The sequence below is a fragment of the Rhinolophus hipposideros genome, assembly GCF_964194185.1.
Source record: "Rhinolophus hipposideros genome assembly, chromosome: 6".
Lineage (NCBI taxonomy): Eukaryota > Metazoa > Chordata > Mammalia > Chiroptera > Rhinolophidae > Rhinolophus > Rhinolophus hipposideros.
Window position 1 is genome coordinate 32,186,551 of NC_138052.1, and position 22,591 is coordinate 32,209,141.

Below are 22,591 nucleotides of genomic sequence, written 5' to 3' on the forward strand. Positions count from 1 at the left end.
TGATACTAGCATAAAAACAAACACATAGATCACTGGAACAGAATAGAGAGCCCAGAAATAAACCCATGCACGTATGGTCATTTAATCTATTACAAAGAACATACAGTGGAGTAAAAACAGTCTATTCAATAAATGGTGCTGGGAAAACTGGACAGATACATACAAAAATATGAAACTAGACCATCTTCTTATACCATATACAAGAATAAACTCAAAACGGACTAATGACTTAAGGGTAAGATCTGAAACCATAAAACTCCTAGATGAAAATATAGGCAAGAAACTGTCTGAGACTGCTCTTAGTAGTATTTTTTTCTGATACGTTGCCTTGGGCAAATGAAACAAAAGAAAATATAAACAAATGGGACTACATTAAACTAATAATTTTTGCACAGCAAAGGAAACCATCAACAAAATGAAAGGACAACCTACTGAATGGGAGAAGATTTTTACCAATGATATATCCAATAAAGGGTTAATATCCAGAATTTATAAAGAACTCACACAACTTTACACCAAAAAAACTAACAATCCAATTTAAAAATAGGCAGAGGAACTGAACAGATATTTCTCCAAAAGGACATACCCAATAGACATGAAAAGATGCCCAAAATCAATAATCTGAAAAATGCAAATTAAAACCAAAATGAGATTTTACCTCACACATTTCAGAATGGCCATCATCAATAATTCAAAAGCAAGTGTTGGTGAGGCTGTGGAGAAAAGGGAACCCTCATGCACTGTTGGTGGGATTACATATTAGTGCAGCCACTAAGAAAAAAAGTATGGAGGTTCCTCAAAAAATTACAAATAGAACTACCTTATGACCCAGCAATTCCACCTCTGGGTATTTATCCAAAGAAATCCAAAACACTAATTTGAAAAGATATGCACTTCTACATTCATTGCATCATTATTTACAATAGCCAAGATATGGAAGTAACCTAAGTGCCCATCAATAGACCATTGGACAAAGAGGTGGTACATTTGTACAATGGAGTATTACTCAGCCATAAAAAAGAATGAAGTCTTACTGTTTGCAACAACATGGATGGACCTGGAAGGTATTATGGTAAATGAAATCTCATACAGACAAGAACAAATACCATATGATTTCACTTATATGTGGAATTTAAAGAACAACATAAATAAACAAGCAAAACAGAAACAGACTCATAGATACAGGGAACACGCTGATGGTTGCCAGATGGGAGGTGGTTTGGGGAACAGGGAGAAAAAGGTGAAGGGATCAAGAAGTACAAATTGGTAGTTATGAAATAGTCATGGAGATGTAAAGTAAAGCATAGGGAATACAGTCACAAACATGGTAATAAGTATGTATAGTGCCAGATGGGTTCTAGACTAAAAAGAGGGATCACTTCTTAAATTATATAAATGTCTAACCACTGTGCGGTACATCTGAAACTAATGTAATATTGAATGTCAACTGTAATTGAAAAATTTTAAAAAAGGAGAAAAAGGTGAAGGGGAATAAGAAGTTTAAATTTCCAGGTGTGAAACAAACAAGTCACGGGGATTTAATGTACAACATAGGAAATATAGTCAATAATATTGTGATTGTGTGGTACGGTGTCAGATGGTTGCTGGACTTATCTTGGTGATCACTTCTTCAGTTATATAAATGTTGAATAACTATAGTGTACACCTGAAACTAACATGATATTGTATGCTAGCTATGTTTTAATAAAAATATTTTAAAAAATAATTTGAGATATAATAGTAAACCACGGAGGCACCGATCCTTACAGAACCTGATAGGTTAGGCATAGCACAGTGCAAACTATCTCCAGTAATTAGAACAGAAACACTTACATGACGCTTATTTTGTGCCAGAAACTGTTCTAAGAGCTTTACCATATATTCACTCAATGAGTCTTTACACCAACACCATGAAGTAGGCACTTGCTCAGGATTACATAACTAGGGACGTAATTTGTAGTGTGGATTAGTGTGGATTCAAACCTAGGCAGTCTGGCTCCCGACTCTATACTTTTAACAGCTATGCTGTGTTTCCTGTCTAAACATCTGAATTGGATTTTATGTTTCCACAGAGCATAAACGCTCCTTATGCAAATACATAAAAAAAACGTAGTGAATCAAATCAGTTTTCTTTAGAGAAACACAGGCACAGAATTAGCAAGTTAGCTGCCCAGGTGTACACTGATCAGCCATTGGTGACCCGAGTGATAGCACTTACCTTGCCCCACGACTCACCTCCCACCATTTGCCTGGCTTCCAACGCAGCAGCTGTTTTCTGGCAATGGCATGAGGAAACAAGTTGCTATAACATGGCTTTTCACCTTACTTAACCATGACCTCTTCATCTGCTATAACCACAGGGCTGTTCTAGTTCCAACAAATTCTCAACCTTCAATGTCATAATCTTTTCTGCCTATCCAAACTTTCAGGCAGAAAAGTTAAGGAATGTCAAACCAGTATGTTTCCTTCTTCTTTTCTTTTCATCAAAGTGTCCACATGACTGAATTAAGTAGCTTGCTGAGTGTTTGCGAGGTTATCAAGGTAGCAGTAAGGATACTGGGCACGAGACATTAAGTTCATGTCTTATGACGTAGCAGACACCACCCAGGTCTGGGTGCCTGTGTGTAGCCCACACACAGCTTCAGTGTGTTCCAAGAAATTCTTTAAGTTTATGACAACATACCAATATCACCATCATTCTAGAATAAAAACGACAATGCTAATATGAAATAAAAATTACCACCCTCCCCCAGCTAGTTGAGAATGATTAGGACAAAAAGAATGATTGTACTTACTGGGGGACACTGTGCCAGTTTATCAGCTGCCACCAGTTGCACGTTTAAGTGTTTACTTTGGGACTTTCCTCTAGATTTAATCAACCGCTGTAAAACCTGATAGAAGAAGACATGAATCTGATAACACTGTCAATAAATTGAAAGGAAACCAAAAAAACCATGTGAGGTCTTGGTGGGATCTTGAGTTCCTGCCCTAGATTTTACCCAGAGATTTCAAATTGCAAAAGTGGAAGAACAGCTCTTTACTAGGTCATTTATGTCCAAATTCAGTTGAGTAATATTGTAGTTCACCATCTCAATGTCAGATAAATATCAGAGTCATTTATACATGTGGTCCTTTTTGTCGCTGATACTTATCGAGGCATTCCAGTTTACTTTTACATTAATAAGATAATTTCATGATAGAAATCTAAGCAAAACATTTGCACTGGTATATTGTCACATACAAACCAGTGATATATCTGTCTTTTGGGAAATGCTGTAATTGCATTTTGCTATATATTCTCCTATTCCTTAATTTTTTTTTGGCTGAAACAAGGCCCTGCCCCCAAAATAGTACTAGTGTATGAGGTTCTATGATACCTTGGCACATATGTCCACAAGAGTTCTAGTTCCTACATTTGTGAGCCCCATGGTGACTGGGGCAGGGGGTGAGAAGGGCTGAAATCGATTCTACGGCAGTGAAGGATGCCTGAATCCCCTTCAGTTCTGGGTCAAAGAGACCTCCAGGTAGTCAAGGCAATTTTAGTCCTTTCTAATGATTCCCAAACGTCCTGGTTTGGTCAAGCTCATCCTGCACAGAACCAGCGCCAGAGAGGGAAGGCTGAGGGCGTTAGAAAGGTAGAGGACGGTCACAGCTTCTTTAGGCACTTTCCACCAGTGCGAGGAGACACTACTGTTCTGGTTGGATGCTGAGGTGGCATTTAAGTACTAAAATACAGTCATGGAGGCACTGACAAGAAACTCATTATTAGGGTGGTACCTCCCAAGGCAATCTATTTCATATTCATTTTCTAGAGCATCATCACTTTATAAAAATGAAAGAACACCTAAATCAAAAGTGACCAATTTGAAACTGTCTCACTTTTTATTTTTTTCTTCGCTGGTGGCATGAAGATACATGGACTATATCCCATTGGGCTTAATCACAGAATAACTATGTTCCTTGAAGAACCCAACCTAAGCACAAACATAAGTGCCTGTAATGTTTCCATAAGAGACTTTATACGGAGATGTCTGACTTTATATATGATAAATATAGACATCTTTTTTCTTGAACTATATACTCTCTCAATTGGTGACACAAGAATCAAAATTACCCAAGAAACATACCAAGGTAAAAGCTAGTATCTGAAAAGCCAGAGTTCACTTTTCCTCACCTTTCTTAATTTTCTATTTCTATTATACTCTTGCATAACTGCCTGGTTAGGGAACTACAACAGACGTGAGATTTTTGAAGGAATGTGCTATTTTTTATTTGCTATCTCAGAATCTCTAGAACCTGTACAAACTGTGGGAATTAAAAACTGTGCTAATTAAAAAAGTCTCCTTGCCCACTAACAACAAAAAAAAAATCACAGAACAAAGAAAAAAAAATGAGCTTCTGACCCTTAAGCTAGAAATGAGCTAACTTACCTTTGGAGATGAGACTTTTACATGAACAATAATCGGTGCTAAAGAAGTCTTTATAAGTTGTGCTGGGTGATTGATGGTGTCTGCATCAAGAACCACCAGTTGCAAAGATCTTGCCAACTCAAAGATCCTTTCAATTTCACTTTGTACTTCCGCTAAAAGGAGAAGTCATAAATAACAGGTCATGGTTATTTTTATTAAGTAGTTCTTATATTTTTAAAGGATAGTACCCCTTTCATATATGTTTGTCTACACTGAAAAACAGAACATTTTGAATTTACATATTCCTATCTAACTTACGATCTTTTCTAAGGAGAGATGGGTTGAGTTTTTCATAAAACCAAACAGTTGAAAAAAAATTAAGATGGCCCTTTTGATTTGTTTCTTACACTCAGCTTAATATTTAGCTCTTTATATAGCTATGTTATTTTTAATTGTTGCTTTGTCTAAAGAACTTTTATTTTAACTGTAGAACTAGAAACCACATTTAGGAAGCAACTGAAATACACATGCAGAGCAACCTCACATGGAAAGCAAATTATCCTTAAACATTTCTATCAACCATCTACTTAAGTATTAATATTTTATGGATATTTTTTAAAAGTCCTACAATTTTCCTGATGTGCACTTTTGTACCCCAGGTCAAATATTCTGAGTCTACTCTCATAACTAGCACTTTGCTAAGTCTTAATTCAAGCATTAGGGCCAGTGGTGTAAGACATAACTATCTTTAGTATTATTTAAAACACTAAGACCAGTTAGATTAAAATATTGCAATGTATCCAGATGCACATCTATTTGGCTGGCTGTAATAGCCAAGTTACCCCAATCTATGCGTGAATCTGGTCAAATGAAATCTCTCGTTATTGTCAACATCTAAAGCAATCCAGCTATTTCTAAAAGCAAAAACAGATTATCTATAAAATCATAATGTGGCCTTCTGAGAACTTTTTAATATATATTTTATAAGTCATTTGATTGATTGGGTCATGTCCAAAGTCTAAATTAGGCTATTTAATTTTCAAAGAGATGATCTTGTTTTGCTGTTTACTTATTTTTATTTTTTGGCTAGAGGTGTGACTTAACAACATTGTAATCATGTCCAAATTACACAGAGTAGACACAGCTACCTAATTTAAATCACTTCAAAGATGGCCCAGGAAAAGGTGATGTTGTTCTAAATATCCTCATTGAACGGGGCTTATACCAGAATCCATTATTTGTTTTGCTTGTCCAGCATAAATTAGATTCATGTCACCCATCGAAAAGCTCTCCCTTCCTTAACCAAACGGATTGACAGGGTGTGTGGGATCTTGAGTGTTCAAGACTATCAGGCAACTCTACTTTCTTGGGCTTTGGATAATAGCATAAAATTCTTATTTCCCACATCATTGACGTTTAATGTATGATCTGTACTAGAAGTATTAATTTAACAAGTTCAACATATCTATCATTTTCATATTACCTAATCCAATGGCCTGAAATATTTCACGTTGCTTTGAAAGGTGACTGGCTTCCGAGATATCAGTGTAAAGAATTTAGACAATTAGGCTTATTTACAAAATTCTTCTGACATCACATTCTAGATTTGTTAGTAATAATAACACACCTGTCCCTTTTCTCACGTGCCAGAAACAGTTTTTAAAAAAGAGAGATTTTTCTTATGAGAGAAGTTTGAAAAATAAAGTTGATTTTTATTGCAGTAAATTTCAGCCTCAGGTGGTTGGGGTATGCTCTCCATTTGTTGTTTTCATTAAACTGCCACTGGTTTAATGTAACTTCTGGCCAGGACTATACTTGAACAAGTCTATATTGTTTAAAGCTTCACATCTGAACACAATGTTTTCTGAAGTAGGAAAAGGCAGTGATGCAAGCTGGACTGCTCTTGTACAGAGAACCTGTAAGTCTCTGTGCAAATAACTCAGAAATAACGCCCTTATTTACTCTGCACCAGCAATGAGGGAGTGTGGTTTCTGACAAGTCCTGAGGGCAGGCACACCTACTGCTTAAACATGGTCCATGGGCACTATGGCATGCGCAGAGAGGTGCTTGGGCAGGGCAAGTCAGGAGTCTGCAGGGGGCCACACGAATATAATGGAGTGGGACCAATATTTGGATAATATGTAGATAGAACGCAATACATGAGTTATATGTGTGAAGAAGAGAAAGGTATATTTAAGAAAATAGGTTACTTTCTTAAAAAAAAACACAAAAAAAACCTTTAATCAAACCTGACAGTTTTGACTACCTTGGCTGAGTCTCAGAAGGGTTCCAATGGAAGTTTCATCATGAGCTTTTTCCAGACAAACGAAGCTTTGAGAAGTATGGACTATGATGTTGGAGAGATCTCAATGAACACTTCTATAACCTGACCATGACTGATCTGGACCAGCCTCTCTCCAGCATCTCTATCATCTGTGATCTTTCTCCATCCAAATGCTTCAACGACTTCAATAGCTCCCTAGGGCTCCAAGCAACATTTCCCAGAATACCCTGGGACACTAATCCCCTAAGCTATCCTAGGGGGGGAAGAAGAGGGTTTTCTGCAAGGGGAAATACTGCATACCATAATAGTTTCTCTTGGGATTTCAAACGTGCATTACCCTTTGTATCTTAATGGCTCTAAGAAGTCTTGCACTGAAGAAACCTGCCAATTGTTTAATTCATAATTTCAAATTTTTTGACCACAGAAAACATCTTGGATGTAGCAACTATATCCTATCTTTTAAAATTAACATTCCAAAAAAAAAAGTTAACATTTCATGGAATCTATTTTGGAGATCTCTTTAGCACAGGCCTAACGTACTGGTCTCAATCTGCTTTTTCAGTTTCTTCTGTTGCTCTCAAACCATAACACCCACACCCTTTTTCTAAGCATGCTCTGTACAAAATTAGTTGTTTCTCATCCACACGATGTGTTGTTTGTTTTTTTTTTATGCTGATGTACATTCTTGTCAGCCTTGAAGAACCAGCTCAAATATAACTTCTGTGACATCTTCTCAGGCCCTCTTACTCTCTATCCTTTTTTTTTTTTTAAATACCCCTAGCTCTTTGCTCATGATTCTATCATCAAACAGTATTTTAACCATCTCTTTCCTCTTTCTGTTTGTTCATGGGTAAGATACTTTGTCTTAGTCACTTTTTTTTTGGTCTTAGTCGCTTTTGCACTTCTTAAATCTGGCATAATGCACAGCACAGAACGAGAGTTCACTAAACACTGGATGAAGGAATCTACAAATGTGCACCATTAACAAGCAGGCAAACAGACATAAGTGGCTCATGGAGGGGTTATTATAAGAGATTACCATTAAATTAACTCCAGTGGTTCTGATATATGAATTTACAGAGTAAAGGGCGAAACCAGTGAACTGACATCTAGCCTTTTTCTTTCTCAGCATTTACACTAACTCCACCCTACATACTCCATTGCCTCTGACAATAGCTGACTAGACTAGCCAAATGACTTCAAAGACTATTCATGAAACCCTTGGCTGGTGCATATGGTTAGAGTCAGGCAATCTAGCTCATGCTTTTAAGTGTCCTTCAGCTTCTCATTATTCATCAGAGGAAGAAGTGGTTAAAAGTCAAAGTCACTGTGCAGAGCGAGAAGAGAATGGAAGACAAGAGAACAGAGAACAGGTGCTGGTTTGGGAAATCTTCGATCTAATGTGGCATGCTTCTCACCCATGATACTTTACACAGTTGCTAACCTGATTCACCGTCATCAAGTCTGCCATTTTCACCTCCTCAAGGTCAAAACACTGTGCCTTTCAGACTGTTTTGCTCTGTATGTGGAAAGCTCTAAATGCAGGACTAAAAACTAAAACCCACTGATGTCTGGGATCTTGCCCTCACACGCGCTGACAACTATCCCATTTGGTATGTTTAGCATTCTTTCACGAAGCAGCCATCCAACAAACATTCCTGGCATGTGCCAATCCCATGCCAGGAATACAGAGATTATACTTTATAGCCTCTTCCCAACCTGCACAATTCTTGGCTCGAGGTCAAGGCACAGCCTTCAATGAATTTTTGATGGGACAAGCAATTTGTCTTGAATTTTTTTTTAAAGTTTCCAATCATCTATAGAGTTCATTTCAGTAGTTTAAAAAATGTAGGGGCACCGAAGACCCCTATCGTTCCTACCGTGCCCATGAGGAAGAGGGCAGTAAAACAAGTTGCCTTCAGTTGTGAATGCAAAAGAGACTCCTAGAAAGTTATAAGTGGACCACACCACTCTTGGCACACATGAAAACCACAAACAGGCTTTTGAGATGAATGTTGTGATTCACCAGCAGCATGGGCTTACTTCTGTGGATGGTGATTTCACCTTCCACAGCGCTGTTCGTATATGGCTTGATGGAGCTAACCACATAATGGCATTTGTTTTGTCTCCATCATGGTGAATTTCAGGATGCTTTCTAACCGTTGTTCCAGGAAAGATATCTGCTGATGTTTAAACTCCCTTCATGTTATTAATGGTGCTTACCATGTGCATTTAAAGATGTGACCATTCTGGGTGCTACCAGCTAGCATCAGAAGCAACACTAAGAACACGGTGATCCAGCTTTCCTCTAAAGACCTAAGAAGGCTGACATGTCATTTCCTTTCATGTCAGTGGTGACTCAGGTATGACACATAACATTAGCTGCACTGAGAAACTTGGGCAAAGTGGAGATGAGTGGCTTCACGCTGTTAGGCAGTAACAGACTAGGAAAGCCCCCTGAGGGTTCTTCCCACCAGACTACTAATTAGCTAATTGACTAGAGCTAAGAGAGGAGGCTCTAGCTGCTGCAGGACTCTGCTCCCTTCTTTCCCATGGATAGCATTCTCTTTAGTTAATCAGCGCTTCCCCATTCAGAATGGGGAGCAAATTGGAAAAGCCATTCCCAAAAGTAACACGTCATGGCAGTCGGAAAGCACAGCATGGAAAAGTATGACATTTGAAAACCTTACCTAAGCTGGACCGAGTGTTCGAACGTTCAATTATTGCTCTCTTGCTGGGATTATTTAGGACAGACCTCTTAGCAAGAGAAATGTCAGCTGTCACTCTCGTTATTGATATCCTATGAATAGGAACACAGAACAAAACAAGCCAGTAAAAACGTTATGGGGCTCTCCAAATGATTCATCACCATACTACTTCATAACCACTTTACATACTACAGTGCAACCCCAGTAAAATAAACATTGGCCACAAGCATTTTAAACAGGCTTTGGCTAGTATTAAAACACAAGCAGAGCAGAATGGGGGAAGGTTTGGGCTATTTAACAAAAACTGTTTGCTATAAAACTGCAGCTCTTCCTCCACTATGGTCTGCTTTGCTGAATTCTCTTTAATGCATACCATACCAGGAGGGACTCAAAACCTATGAATAAACCATGCTTTTTCTAGGAAGCAGCAATACAATTTCCCTCCAATTCACAGTTGAGTCGCAATTGAACAAGACCTTCAGGAACTACAAACGCTTTGCCCCGGCATATAAGTGGGGCTCCTTGAAGGGGGAAATCCTCTTCATTTTGATCATCAAAGACAATCAACCAGTTGGTAGCTGTGTTGCATTCCTGGTGTTCAACAGTTCATTCATGATACATGAAGCATTTCTCCACAGGCCAGAAGGAATTTTTTTATGTCTGAGAATATGAAAACTACGATTTCTCTCTGCAGGCACAACATTCTTCGGCATATGTGCATGACTCTGAATGCAGATGGGCTGACAGAAGACACTATAACTGAGGGCAATGCGAGCATCATGCCAGGAGTATATGTTAGACCGTACCCTGGAATCGCACAAGCGAAGCACAAAGTAAAGACACTGCAAATGAATGCAGAGAGGGGACTATCTGCATAGGAGTCATCAAATGAGAATCACTGGAACTTAGCATTTTAAAATTCTTTATTTTTAAACTAGGATTGTGCAACTTCAGATTATTGTCTACCTGTAGAATGCAAAAATTGCCTTCCTAAGCCCGTTCCTGCCACCATGGACCTTTTTCCATTCTTATCTTCACAGTGTGGCAGAGTTCCAGAAAGGAGATAAGGAGAGTAGTGCCCTTCCCCCTTATAGTCAGTGAGAGCACCCTTTCTCATAATTTTCAAACTCCTTTGGGGGTTGAGGCAGCGAAGGGGCGGAGTTACTTACAATTGTTGAGTCACGTGTCAGCTCACACCAGTCTGGGACAACATTATCAGAACTCTCTCTCAGGAGACACTTCCCCTGACTCCAGTGAATTAAAAATATTCCTTTTCCACAAATGGTTAGAAATAGCTTCTTTAAAGTACCAGGCTGACCAAAGATTCTGTTGTTATTAGAAAGCAAAGTACCCCTTGCTTGTGTCAGAGAGAGAGAGAGAGAAAGAGAGAGAGAGAGAAACTGCTTTGTACATTCCTAAAACAGGAAAAGGTGTGGCCAATGCGTAAGGTGTAGATGGTCAGAAAGTTTTAAATTTTTTGAACTTTTAGGCCCTAATAAATTACTTGAGACATCTTCAAATTGTCTTCTGTGGAAACCAAGAGTTTTGTGAACTTCCTCCAAGGCCACGGAAAACACGAAAGGCAGGCTGAGTCGTTGGGGCTCCGGTTTTTCCACCCTCAGTAACAGGCAAACACCTCTGCATTTCTGTTTTCTACATCGGGGCTTTATATATAATTTCATTGTAAAAAAGATGTTCAACGGCTAAATGACATTGGGAAACACCCGTCAAGTAAAATTTCTTCATTTTACCAAGAAGAAACTGAGACACAGAGAGGAAATTCCACACAGTTAATTTAAGTAGAGGCCAAGAAGGTCTAAAACCCACGGCCTCGAGCAGCAGGCCAATCCTTAGTCACCTGACTTACACTTAAGTTCTTACAGTTTCAGTCTTCTTCTCCAGCAACCCCAGACCTCCAGATGTGAGCCAGGTCATCAAGTGCAGATGCATGGTCATTCCTGGCCATGTGTTGCTAGATGGTCAGGATTTATTCAGGTTCAAGTCACGCGAGCTCCATATCTGAGTCGCCATTATTCAGCTGCCTGCTGCAACTTGAGGCATGAAATCTCATAGGCAGTCCTTGCGGTCGGTCATAGCTCCTTTTACTTACAGAATAGGGTTTGCTTGTGGATTTTTGTTTCTGGTTTTGTTGTTGTTGTTGTTGTTGTTATTTTTTGTTGTTTTAAGAATGAAGTTGCTAGTTAGAAACACATAGCCAAGTTCCACAGCAATTCACACATATGATTGGAGACACGTGGGTTGGATTAAGGGCAGAATTCAACTTTCTAGAATAATTACTTTTGGAAAAGCCCAAAGAGTCTATTCTGCTTAAGTAAAAATCAAATTTTCTAGTGCCAAAGAAGAGAAATAGTGACCCTCGGTTTTACAATTTTAAGAGATTAACAACAGATACACATTTTAATTTTTTGGGGGTTATAAAACTTACAAAGCCATTTTCAAATACATCCAAACTTTTACCAAACACACACACGCAGAGGCAGAGAGAGAGAGAGAGAGAGAGAGAGAGAGAGAGAGAGAGAGAGAAAGAAACTGCTTTATACATTCCTAAAACAGGAAAAGGTGTGGCCAATGCAGGATTCTTTTTCTTGTTTATTTGTTAACAAAATACCAGCTAATTTGTTAATACTAAGTTATTTCTTAATAAAACTGCACACGCATGAAAGAGCTCAGGAGAAGATATACACAGCCCCAACAACCCTTTAATAAGACAAAGCAGGAGTTTCTACTTTCAAGGAAAAATGCTTACTATTATCAACATCAGACACCAAACGTGAACTTTTTTTTAAAGGCTTCCCAGCAATTCACCATTGAATGCTATCTAGTTTATATACATTGTTTGTTCTTAAAGTGATACCCTTCCACATTTTTTTTCTTGCTATACTCATATCCTGTAGTGTCCTTCGGCACTTCTATGCGTCTTGTTTGACATACATCTCTAAAAAGTTCCCTTGGAAACTTTCCTTTGACATAGTGTCAGTAACTACTAGTCAGTAGATAAAAGACTAACAGAAGTTCGGTTCCTCAGCAGACTGGGTATAGTAAGTAGCAAGTGTCATTGAAAACTAGCAAAAATCATTCTCTAAATCTAGCAAATCTGAACCCCCAACTCTTGCTTAATTCTGTTTTGGAATTCATCATAATTGCTGCAATCCATCATGAGCCATGAGTATTAGTTTTCTGTGATTTTCTATAGAAAGATATTACTTTCAGTCATGACACATTCATTCAAAAATAATTAGTATTTCCATGTTGGTAATGGAACAGCTGTAAGATCCTTCTATACTCGGTCCTTGCTACAACTAATACACAGCCCTGCTGGTATATTAATTTTTTTGAAAGTCTTAGTATTCATAGAGAAAAGTGTTCCAAAGAACAAACAGTGCACCGTCAAAACAGGAATGAAAGGCATACATAGACCTGAGTATTCTTCCCGGATCTTTCCCTTGCTGGTTGCTTGGCCAAGTCATGCCGTATTGTGAACTTGAGTATTGTAATCAATATAATAGTGATAGTAGCTTTGCCAAACTATCTCACAGGATTTTCATTAGGAGCAAACAAGGTAATATATAAAAGTGTTTTCTTAAATCGTTGTTCATAGTACCCTATGCTGATAGGCACATATGTAATATATATTAAGACAATTATTGGAGATGTGAAGACTTGAAAAAGACAGTTTCTCTATATCCTATCCTCAAAACTTAGCAGCCTCTTCAATCCCCAGAATCACTGAAATTTATATATGCTTCAACGGTGGGACAATCAGGTAGGACATATTGTCATCAAAACCTGCCAACTGAAATATTCATGTTTAGCATTCAAGTATTCAATTAACTATCTCTGGGGTGTGATTGTCCACCGATTAGTCTCCATGTGAATAGAAGAATGATAGGAGGAGATGACAAGAGAATGATATTGATTATTGACCAGAAGGCACTACGTTGTTCTTTTCCATTTGTTGACAGCAATTACAAGTTGTTTTCTTTCTTCCACGGCCTGGCTACATTGCGATAGCATCACTTGCTCCCATTCCCTTTTATAAATAACTACTTCTTCTCTGAGTCTACCTACATTGTATTCCCAGTCTCTTTTCTTTCATTCTTTCTCAAATCCTTCTCTTTCCCCTTTAACCACCCACTTCCTTTAGCGTCAGATCTTATCTGTACAAGTTACATGATGTTCATTTAGGAATTTTGGCTATGACCACTCAGCGACCAAGTCTCCCCCCACGGCCATCGAGCTGGTCTGATCCAGTGGTAACACCTAAGGAACACCTCCTAAAGTAACACCTTTATTGGGATTTGAAATTATTAGCATAGGACAACAAATGGCCATTAGTTTGCTTGCTCGTCAGCCTATGAATGGTAGATTCAACCAGCTGAACAAACGTCATGCCAAAGGGTGATCCCCAATGGACGTTTGTGGTGTGAAATGGAGAGAGGAGAGCTCTGTGCCGTTCATCATACATCCATGGTGTCGCCACCAGGCTGATGCCGTGGTAGCGGCTTGTTAGGCTTCCTTAGCTTATGGTCTGTGCACAGGAACTGTCACTACGTGTGGACAGCCACGTGCACAGGGATCCCTCAGGAACTAGTTAATACTGTGCTGTTCATTTTTCTCACGCGTCTTACAGTTCGACCCTACAATAGCAGTTATAGCAATACAATTATGTAATACGTAGCTCTAAAATAACTCCAATAATTTCTAAGGTATCAAGAAAAGGCAAGTATATGATTCTGTAATAGTCAAGCCGTTGACTTTAACCCCGTTGGTTGGATGGTTTTCTAACCAAGATCTGAAAAACAGTATTGAAGAAGCAAGCCTCTTAGCCAATGGATCCCTTTTTCGCTCCTTCTGAAAATAATGACTTTCTCTTGATGATTTTGTCTAACCTACTGCATTCATAGCCAATGAAACTCTGAGTAGGTTTCCAGCAGAACATATTGTTTATGCTGTGTCACTGTGCTAAAGCCTTCTGTGTAATTGTTCTCTTGGCTGGTTTCAATTAAAGGCTATTTGTTGTTTTCTCTCCTTTATTAATTGGTAAAACATGATGCAACAGATTGGCATAGCTCAAAATGTAAGGACAGATATGTCAGAGTTGATGTGAAGCTACTAGCAAATCTCTTCATTTTCAAAGTCTCTACATACACTCAACCAATGGATTCATTATTGGTTTTTCTGTTGCACTGGACCCTAATTATTCGAAAGCAAGTCCACTCATCTACTTCTGTCTTTCTCCAACTCTGCTGTACATCAGATCTCTCTGGGGCTGAATCTCTTTCTCTAGCAATTGCTTTTGCTTCTGTTGGATTCTTCCGCATATCTGCCGGTCCTCTGCTGTGTCATCAGATACCATGGAACACTAGACACTGCATTTCAATTCTATTTCTACTAACACCATCATCAATAATGTGTGTAAGTGTTTGATGCAGACAACTCTGCCTGATTCAGAACAAATCTCTGCTGTTACAATTAAATGTATTTCCGCTTTCTGGGCCTGAGGATTGAGGTAGAACCTCAGATTCTTCATTCGTGAAAGCAGTAATTAAGTCACTCACTTTCTCTTTGCTCAATTATAATTGTTTGTTTACCATAGGTTCTACATTCCAAACCTTTAACATTGTCATTTGTAAGGATGTTATGCGGGGACCAAAGCAATCTAATACAAACTGGGGCTGTGTTATAGGATGGAATTTGTTCAGCTCAAGGGCTGTTATGCAGCCACAAGGAGAGGCACGACTCAGAACTTCCTTAGCAAAATGGCACCGCAGTTTAAGACCATGTGATTTCAAGAGTAGCTGAAGGACATGTGCATGGGCAACCAAGAATGCAGAAGACAGAGCTGCCTCCAATGGCAATCCAGGGAGAGCTGCATAAGTATAAAGGTCATCAGAGGGCAGGACCAACTAAAACTACGGAGTGAAAGAGTCAGAGTTCAGCTGTTTCTTTGTAATGCTTTCTTAAGAAGTGAATTCTCAATAGCCAAAAGTTTTCAAACAGAAGCAGGTTATCCATCTGTTTGTGGCCACTGAAGAAAAGAAATTAGAATAAAATAACTTTTACATTTTCTTCCAACTCCAATATTCTAGTATGCAGACCTATTCTAACTAGTGTTTTCTTTCTAACTACTTTATTCTTTGCCTACCTTTTTTTTAAAAAAAGAGGGGAATAAGATAAACCCATGGTTTTTTGTTTATAACTCTTTGGGTCCACTAGATGAACATGGCAGACACTATTATTTGTTCAACAAGATCTATAACCTTTTCTTCCTGGACACATAGCTAGACTATATATTTCCCGGCCCCCTTTACAATTAAGTATGGCCACGTGACCAAGTTCTAAGCAATGAAATGCGAGAATCAATGTGTGTCACTTCCAGACCAGCATGCTTCCCACCAGCTGACTGCAGAGACCACCCTCAGGCTGAGGGCCCTAAATGATGAGTGGAACAAACTTTCTGCCCAGTCCTCCCCTTCCCCCACTCTAACCCCCTCCCAGCTGAGGAACATTGGCCTCAGAATGTTAAATGAGCAACGGTAAGCTTCCATTGTGTTTGAATCATACATTTCAGGATTTATTAAGGCAGCCTGTCCTATACCAATGTACTTAGCAATTCACATAATTGCACTGAAGTATTCTGATTTCTTAAACTAAATCTCAATTATTGGAACTAAAATCTCAGTTTAATTTCTTTGTATATTGTCCCAGAAATAAATATTTTTAACACAATTATCCAGAAGCCTTTTCTTTAGACAAATATATATAATTTATACTTAAAACAGTACCGTGTTTGCTTTTTTTCTTAAAATACAGTATTTACTAAATATTGGTAAGTTGGATTCATTTAAAGATACTTTTCAGTTCATGCTATTTAAATATTCTTCATTTCTAATAAGTCTTCAGGTATTTGAAGGTGGTTATTTTAACAAGGAATGTACTCTGCATTGTGAAAGAGCTTAGTACTTAGTATTGAGTCAATATGATTTTTTTACAATTTCTCTGCAAAATACGGAAGCTCATTCTAGGTATTTTTCACAAAACTGAAGTGATGAATTGATCTGATGGCTGAAAACTGAGCCATATCAACAGTGGGTAGAATACAAAATAAACCAATAAAATCACAAGGTCATTTCTACTAAAACAAACATCTAAATAACATCTAAAGACATACTATTCTCCACAAAATGGTTTATGATGAAAACATTTATTGTACTCTTCTTTTGAGGAAGTTGAGTACTTTCTATTTATACTTCATCTGATACATACACATGTGTAATTCCCAATGATATTGACCAGCTTACCCAGCAAACTGCCGTATTTATCAGAAATACTCTATATTTTAAATGAATAATTTTCATAAAATAAGTTTAGCATGAATTCACGAACAAGTGAGAAAATAAAGACCAACACATACATTTAAATAAAACAAAAGGATTATTTTCCTTTTCAAAGTCCTTTTTCCCTTGGAGAGTCAATGCTATACTTTATAACTTCCTATTTTCAGAGCTCTTTCATCAGATTATTCCTGAAATACTGAGTTAACTTTACATTAGAGATCTTTTGCAATCACTGGAAACATAGATCCACAAAGCAATCTGTCATATATGTTTGGTTAAAGGAAAATAAAAATACAAAAATATCTATATGTCTCACCTCCCATCAAACCTGTGCTTCAGGAAATCAAAGAGGGCTTTCTGCATCATGTCTGTTACCTTTGCAGAGGTGAGAAAAAAAGAATGAGGCAAACAGAGAGAGAGAGAGAGAGAGGTCAAAAGTGAGAGAGGTGGAAGGGCAGGGTACTGTGACTGAGCAAAGACCTTATCATAGCCTAGTCTTCTCCGAGGGGGCAGGTTACTGTAGAAGGTGTTTTTCATTCTAAACACTTTCAGTTACTAAAATGTCCCCCTTGGTTCTCCTCCAAGGTGTTGAGGAATGACCCAGCAGTATTCACTAGCCCCAAGGCCAACCCCACACTGCACCACCCGCCTCACTGCTGATAGGTGGCTTCCATCGGTACCTATATGTAAGCAGGCCCCAGAGGAGCCAGCTCCACATGTCTGTCTCTTAGATTCTTGACCAAGAGCTGAAGCATAACAGATGGGTATTTGTACCTCATAACCCTTCAGTGACGGCCCCACTAACACCACCGGACGCATGGATGGTACAACATCGTAAGGAGGAATGTGTTCCGTCTGAAAGAGATGATTTGACATGTGTGACAAGGTGAGGATAAGTACACCTCCTTAACAGCCACACACTCATCCTTCTCAGGTCAAGTGAAAAATGATTACCACAGGTCCCCATTGCCAAGGTTCATCCCTTATTTTCAAGGTCACTGAAATCGAGCATTGCAGGCACATATGGGTAGAAACCTTAACAGTAGATTTAAAAAGGAAACACAACTTACCACTTTTTGCTTCTGTTTTGCTAAAAGACAACAATGAGAGCCATATCAAAATATGTAATCTCTGTAAATAATAGTACATGATTTTAAAAGATGGAAGAATGGACCAACTTGTCTCTCTAATTCTCATCATTTCACTATCACCCACTCTGTACTATTATTTCATTCAGGAGAAGCCAATTTTGAAGACATGAGAAAACAGATACTATCCTCCCTGTACAAACCACCTTGTATCCTAATTTCACGTTGGGTGGGGAGAGTAGACTTCATAACAACACTGGAAGTTCTGGGCCAGCATGGGCCGTGGGTTATTCCCTGCCAAACACAGAATATAGTGTGGCTGAGAACAATGGGGACAAGTAAAATGTCATAAAAGTAAACTTAGAATAACAACTTGGGTAAAAATGGTGACCACCTCAATCACTCATTATTTTTGGATTTGTAATTTTGATGAACCATGAAGAAATTTTGCAGCCTTTATGCGTTCTTAAGGGTCTTTTTTGTTCACTTTCCAGGATATTGACATATTTTTCCTACTATGTGGCCCTTAATTTCAATTAAGTTTATAAGCACTTATTCCTGTTTTTTCTTGTTTGTAATAGTGAAAATCTGCAATGCCCTAAATGTTCAGCAAATGGGGATAATGCAAAATGTACTCAACATCTGATTAAAGTGGTTCTGTGGTCATCCAAGCAGGTCCAGGTCATGTGGGGGCAACCCAGAGACCTAGTTTGGTTCAGAGCCCTGAGATAAGGAAGGATTCACATGGAAAAGGACCCAGATACTCAGAATTGTTCCAGAACCAATCCAGTTTCCTGCAGTTATAGTAGGCCAGGATAGATCTTCAACTTGTCATTCTGAATGGGTAATACTGGATGCCCTAATGCAGCATGAATCAGAATTAATTATGAAATTAGCCTATAGGAGTCAGAGAATGCAGTAGCAGAAAAATTCCTACCTGACTACCTCTACAATTTCCAAATGAACAACCACTCCCAATTGGGCCACCACTGTCTCCTTCACTACCATTACTTCAAGGGCTCAGTTGTCTGCTGTCTAAGTAGAATTGAGGTCATCTGGGCCCAACCTCATTCCCTGCTTCAACCCTCCCAATCTCCACAGCCTGGGCTGTACCAACACATCCTAAAATTTCCCATGGAGACTGGAACACAGCAGGTTCCTGAGAGTCTACAACTTTGTTTCCCTTTCATTGGCCCGCACCATTTTAAAGTCCGTAGGGTTCTTGAATGGAATAATAAACTTGCTTCGGATTGATTTACTCAATGGTGGGTAAGATTTTTCAAAATTATATTACAAATATCTGAATTTTGAGTACAACTATCCTTTAAATCGAATCAAACTACTATAGACAACAAATGAGCAATGAAATAGTAAGCAGAAGAATCTTCAAATCATGTCTTTTAAATTGATTCCAAATTAGTAAAAATACTTACATGTATGTATGTTCAAATATTAAGCAAGGAATACATACCATTAAAAAGAGTTCAACTAAAACCCTTACCTGTTGATGTGGGTGTTGCTCTAAATGTCCCTGATACCATTTCTCCAAGACTTGAAGAAGAATTTCCACTGGATTTCCTAGGATACATAAAAGAACTTAAGAGTCATTCTCCAGATTCCTTGAAAAGAGAATTTGAGAGTACAAAGCTTTCTTTGGCCTTAATCCTACTAAATAATTCAAAACACACCAAATCCTGTCATAGACAAGAACTTCAAGAATCTGTCCAAATGTCTTCTTTGATTTCCTTTCTCAGAGAAAGTGGGGAATTACTGAGACCTGGAAATACTTTGCAACAATCTCTCTCCTAGTTGTTCAAGGCAGAAATTAGGGAGAAAAATAACTGACAGGAACATTGTTAGTGGTTTGCTTAACTAACACCGGTCATCAGGGCACTAGGTGAATGTCAAACATAGTTCAAAACAAGCAATAAGACCTAAAAGAAGCATTTCTTTTAAGAAGTAATTATGGGGGGAGGAGGGTCAGAATTAAGAACTGACAGGAAGGATTTGGTCACAATGTTAATTGTGACCTGGAATGGAACATCGTCACCATTGGTCTCTTCACATGGCTCTGGAAGCTTTCCTGGAGCTCACAGAGGACCTCAGGAACCCACCTTTCTACTTCTCCATTGTTTCTCTTTTTCTGTGTCTAAGAGTATGGTCCCCATAGTCAAAACAATCTGATTTCTTGTCTTGGCTTTGCCACTTACTAGTTGTGGGACCTTGGCACATCATATCACATCATTGAGCCTTAGCTTCCCTATCTATAGAAGAAGAAGCTACACCTCAGAGGGTTGGAATAAAGATAAAGTAAGATCATGTCTGTAGCTCTTGGCTTTATTCTTACACCTGCCACCACGTAAGCTTTTAGTTCAAAAGTACATAATAATATTATGGAATAATAATTATAATAAACTAACTATGGAAATGATGATAATAATTCACTTATTATTTCATTCAACACATATTTATTGAGTATCCACTCTTTAGAAGCTAGGAATACAACAGTGGGGGCAAAAAAACCCAACAACCTGGCAAAATCCCTTCACGTATCGAGACAGATTCTAGTGGGAGATAGTATCAAACAGATGAATAGAAAAATACTGGCAGTGCAAAAAAAATGTATACATGTGGACACTTTGTCAACATTGCTCAAGCAGTAATTTGCCATAATCAGAAGTGTCTGGATAATGATGGTAACCACTTTGAGCATCTCTTGTAATTGCCGAAGTTAAACGTGACTTATATCCATCTTTTGTTATTGGTATATATTAAGTATTACAATTTTAATACAGTTTTCCTTTCTTAAAATGTGTACAAATTTTTTGGTACCTTCTGTATATAGTGTTTCTGGTAGTAATAAATGCAACAGTGAACACTAAGTCAGCAGAGATATGGAAAGTGGGTACAATTTTAAATATGGTGGCAAAAAAGAGGTCACTGAAAAGGTGATATTTAACAAAGATCTGAAGCAGATGATGGAGTGATCTGGTGAAAAAGTGGAGGAAAGGGTTCCAGTAAGAGGAAACAGTAAGTACAAAGGTCCTGAGGTAGAAACATGTGTTCCTGATATGTTGAAGGAGTAGCAAGAGAGACAAAAAGTCTAGAGTAGATGGAAGTCTAGAGTAGATGGAACAAGAAGATTAATCATTAATAATATTATAGGCATGTTATATACTAAACAAGATAGATAACTAAAAGTGGGGCTGACTATACTTTTGTGATTTCCTATCACCGTTTAAGAAGTTGCCATATGACAAAGGCAAAAGGTTTCCTAAAGAACAGAGAAGTTTTTGAAATAGAAAGAGATCCAACAGAAAAATGAGGTTGAGAGTCAAAAAAAAAAAAGAACTGCTTCTATTTTAGGGCTTTCAAAAAATGATACCATACCAAATCAATGCTTCAATGTAGGCTCACAATATATGTCAGTTCAATATGATTCTGATTTCTCTTAAGCTTTAGTGTATTCCTGGGACTTTAAATACCTGCACTCTACAATCTACGTGGCTACTTTACTAGAGGCTGATTCATCCTAAGCTAGACAGAGTCTTCACCCCAATACTAAGAGATGGCAGATGTCACAAAAAACCCTGGGTGGAGAAGGTACTGCTAGTACTGGGACCTGCATGCACTATCACATTCTGTGCCTACTTAAGAGAGAGTCTCTGAAAGTTAACTAAGAAGAGCCATGATGCCGGGTCAGGTCACTTTCCCACTTCCTGCACTGAGAAAGGATGTCCTACGTGACTCTAATAAAGGACAGCTTAGGTCCCATGGAGGGTTTGCTGAGGCAGCAGATGACTGCGGAATTCATGTTGATCCAGTGGTAGCTGGCTGCAGGAAGAGTAAACTATCTGAAACCTTTGTGCCAACTTCAGAAACACCTTGTACAGAAAAGTCTCTTTACTTTGAAAGCATACATTTTGAACCTAACAAGCAAACTTGAAAATATCACCTAATGTTCCCATCCCACTGCCAAAAAAGAAAATAAAAAAGAAAAGTTTATAGAAAGGAAGGAGCCTTACCCTCCATGAAAGCGTCCTCTTTTTTGTTCTTGCTGAATCCGTATGTTCTCCAATCTAAGTGGACTTGGAATAAAGCCAATCTCACAGCCCTCTTTCACCAGCCTTCCTATCCACCAATCATTGTTATATTTCTGAAACGCAGGAATAAAACTACTATCAATAGTAATTCATTTATCTTCACATTCCATTACTTAACTTCAGGGGACTAGAAGAATGAAACACTATTCGTATTATATATATATATAAACACTATTTACAGTATACGAGGTCTAACAATTAAGTTCGCGTACTTTGTTGCAATGATGCTGCTAACCTTTCTTGATATCAGAGGGTTTATTCATCATGAATTTGTACCAACTGGACAAACAGTTAACCAAGTTTACTATTTGGAAGTGCTGAAAAGGCTGCGTGAAAAAGTTAGACGACCTGAACTTTTCGCCAACAATTCATGGCTCTTGCATCACGACAATGCACCAGCTCACCCGACACTGTCTGTGAGGGGGTTTTTAGCCAGTAAACAAATAACTGTATTGGGACACACTCCTTACTCACCTGATCTGGCCCCCAATGACTTCTTTCTTTACCCGAAGATAAAGGAAAAATTGAAAGAAAGACATTTTGATGACATTCAGGACATCAAGGGTAATACAACGACAGCTCTGATGACCATTCCAGAAAGAATTCCAAAATTGCTCTGCAGGGTGGACTAGGCACTGGCA

General features: G+C 38.4%; 1 protein-coding gene across 5 annotated transcripts in view; it reads right to left on the bottom strand.

Moving 5' to 3' along the window:
* Positions 1 to 22,591, bottom strand: part of CACNB4 (calcium voltage-gated channel auxiliary subunit beta 4) — a 227,882-nt gene that overhangs the window by 17,042 nt on the left and 188,249 nt on the right. For all 5 annotated transcript variants that reach the window (XM_081052654.1, XM_081052651.1, XM_081052650.1 and 2 more), the window contains 8 exons: positions 21,873 to 22,003; positions 19,349 to 19,425; positions 17,830 to 17,849; positions 17,534 to 17,614; positions 17,076 to 17,134; positions 9,384 to 9,493; positions 4,431 to 4,582; positions 2,796 to 2,891 (listed from right to left, as the gene is read on the bottom strand). In XM_081052654.1, coding sequence (XP_080908780.1) covers positions 2,796 to 2,891; positions 4,431 to 4,582; positions 9,384 to 9,493; positions 17,076 to 17,134; positions 17,534 to 17,614; positions 17,830 to 17,849; positions 19,349 to 19,388 — 558 coding nt within the window. In that variant the 5' untranslated portion in view covers positions 19,389 to 19,425; positions 21,873 to 22,003. The remainder of the gene's footprint in view (positions 1 to 2,795; positions 2,892 to 4,430; positions 4,583 to 9,383; positions 9,494 to 17,075; positions 17,135 to 17,533; positions 17,615 to 17,829; positions 17,850 to 19,348; positions 19,426 to 21,872; positions 22,004 to 22,591) is intronic.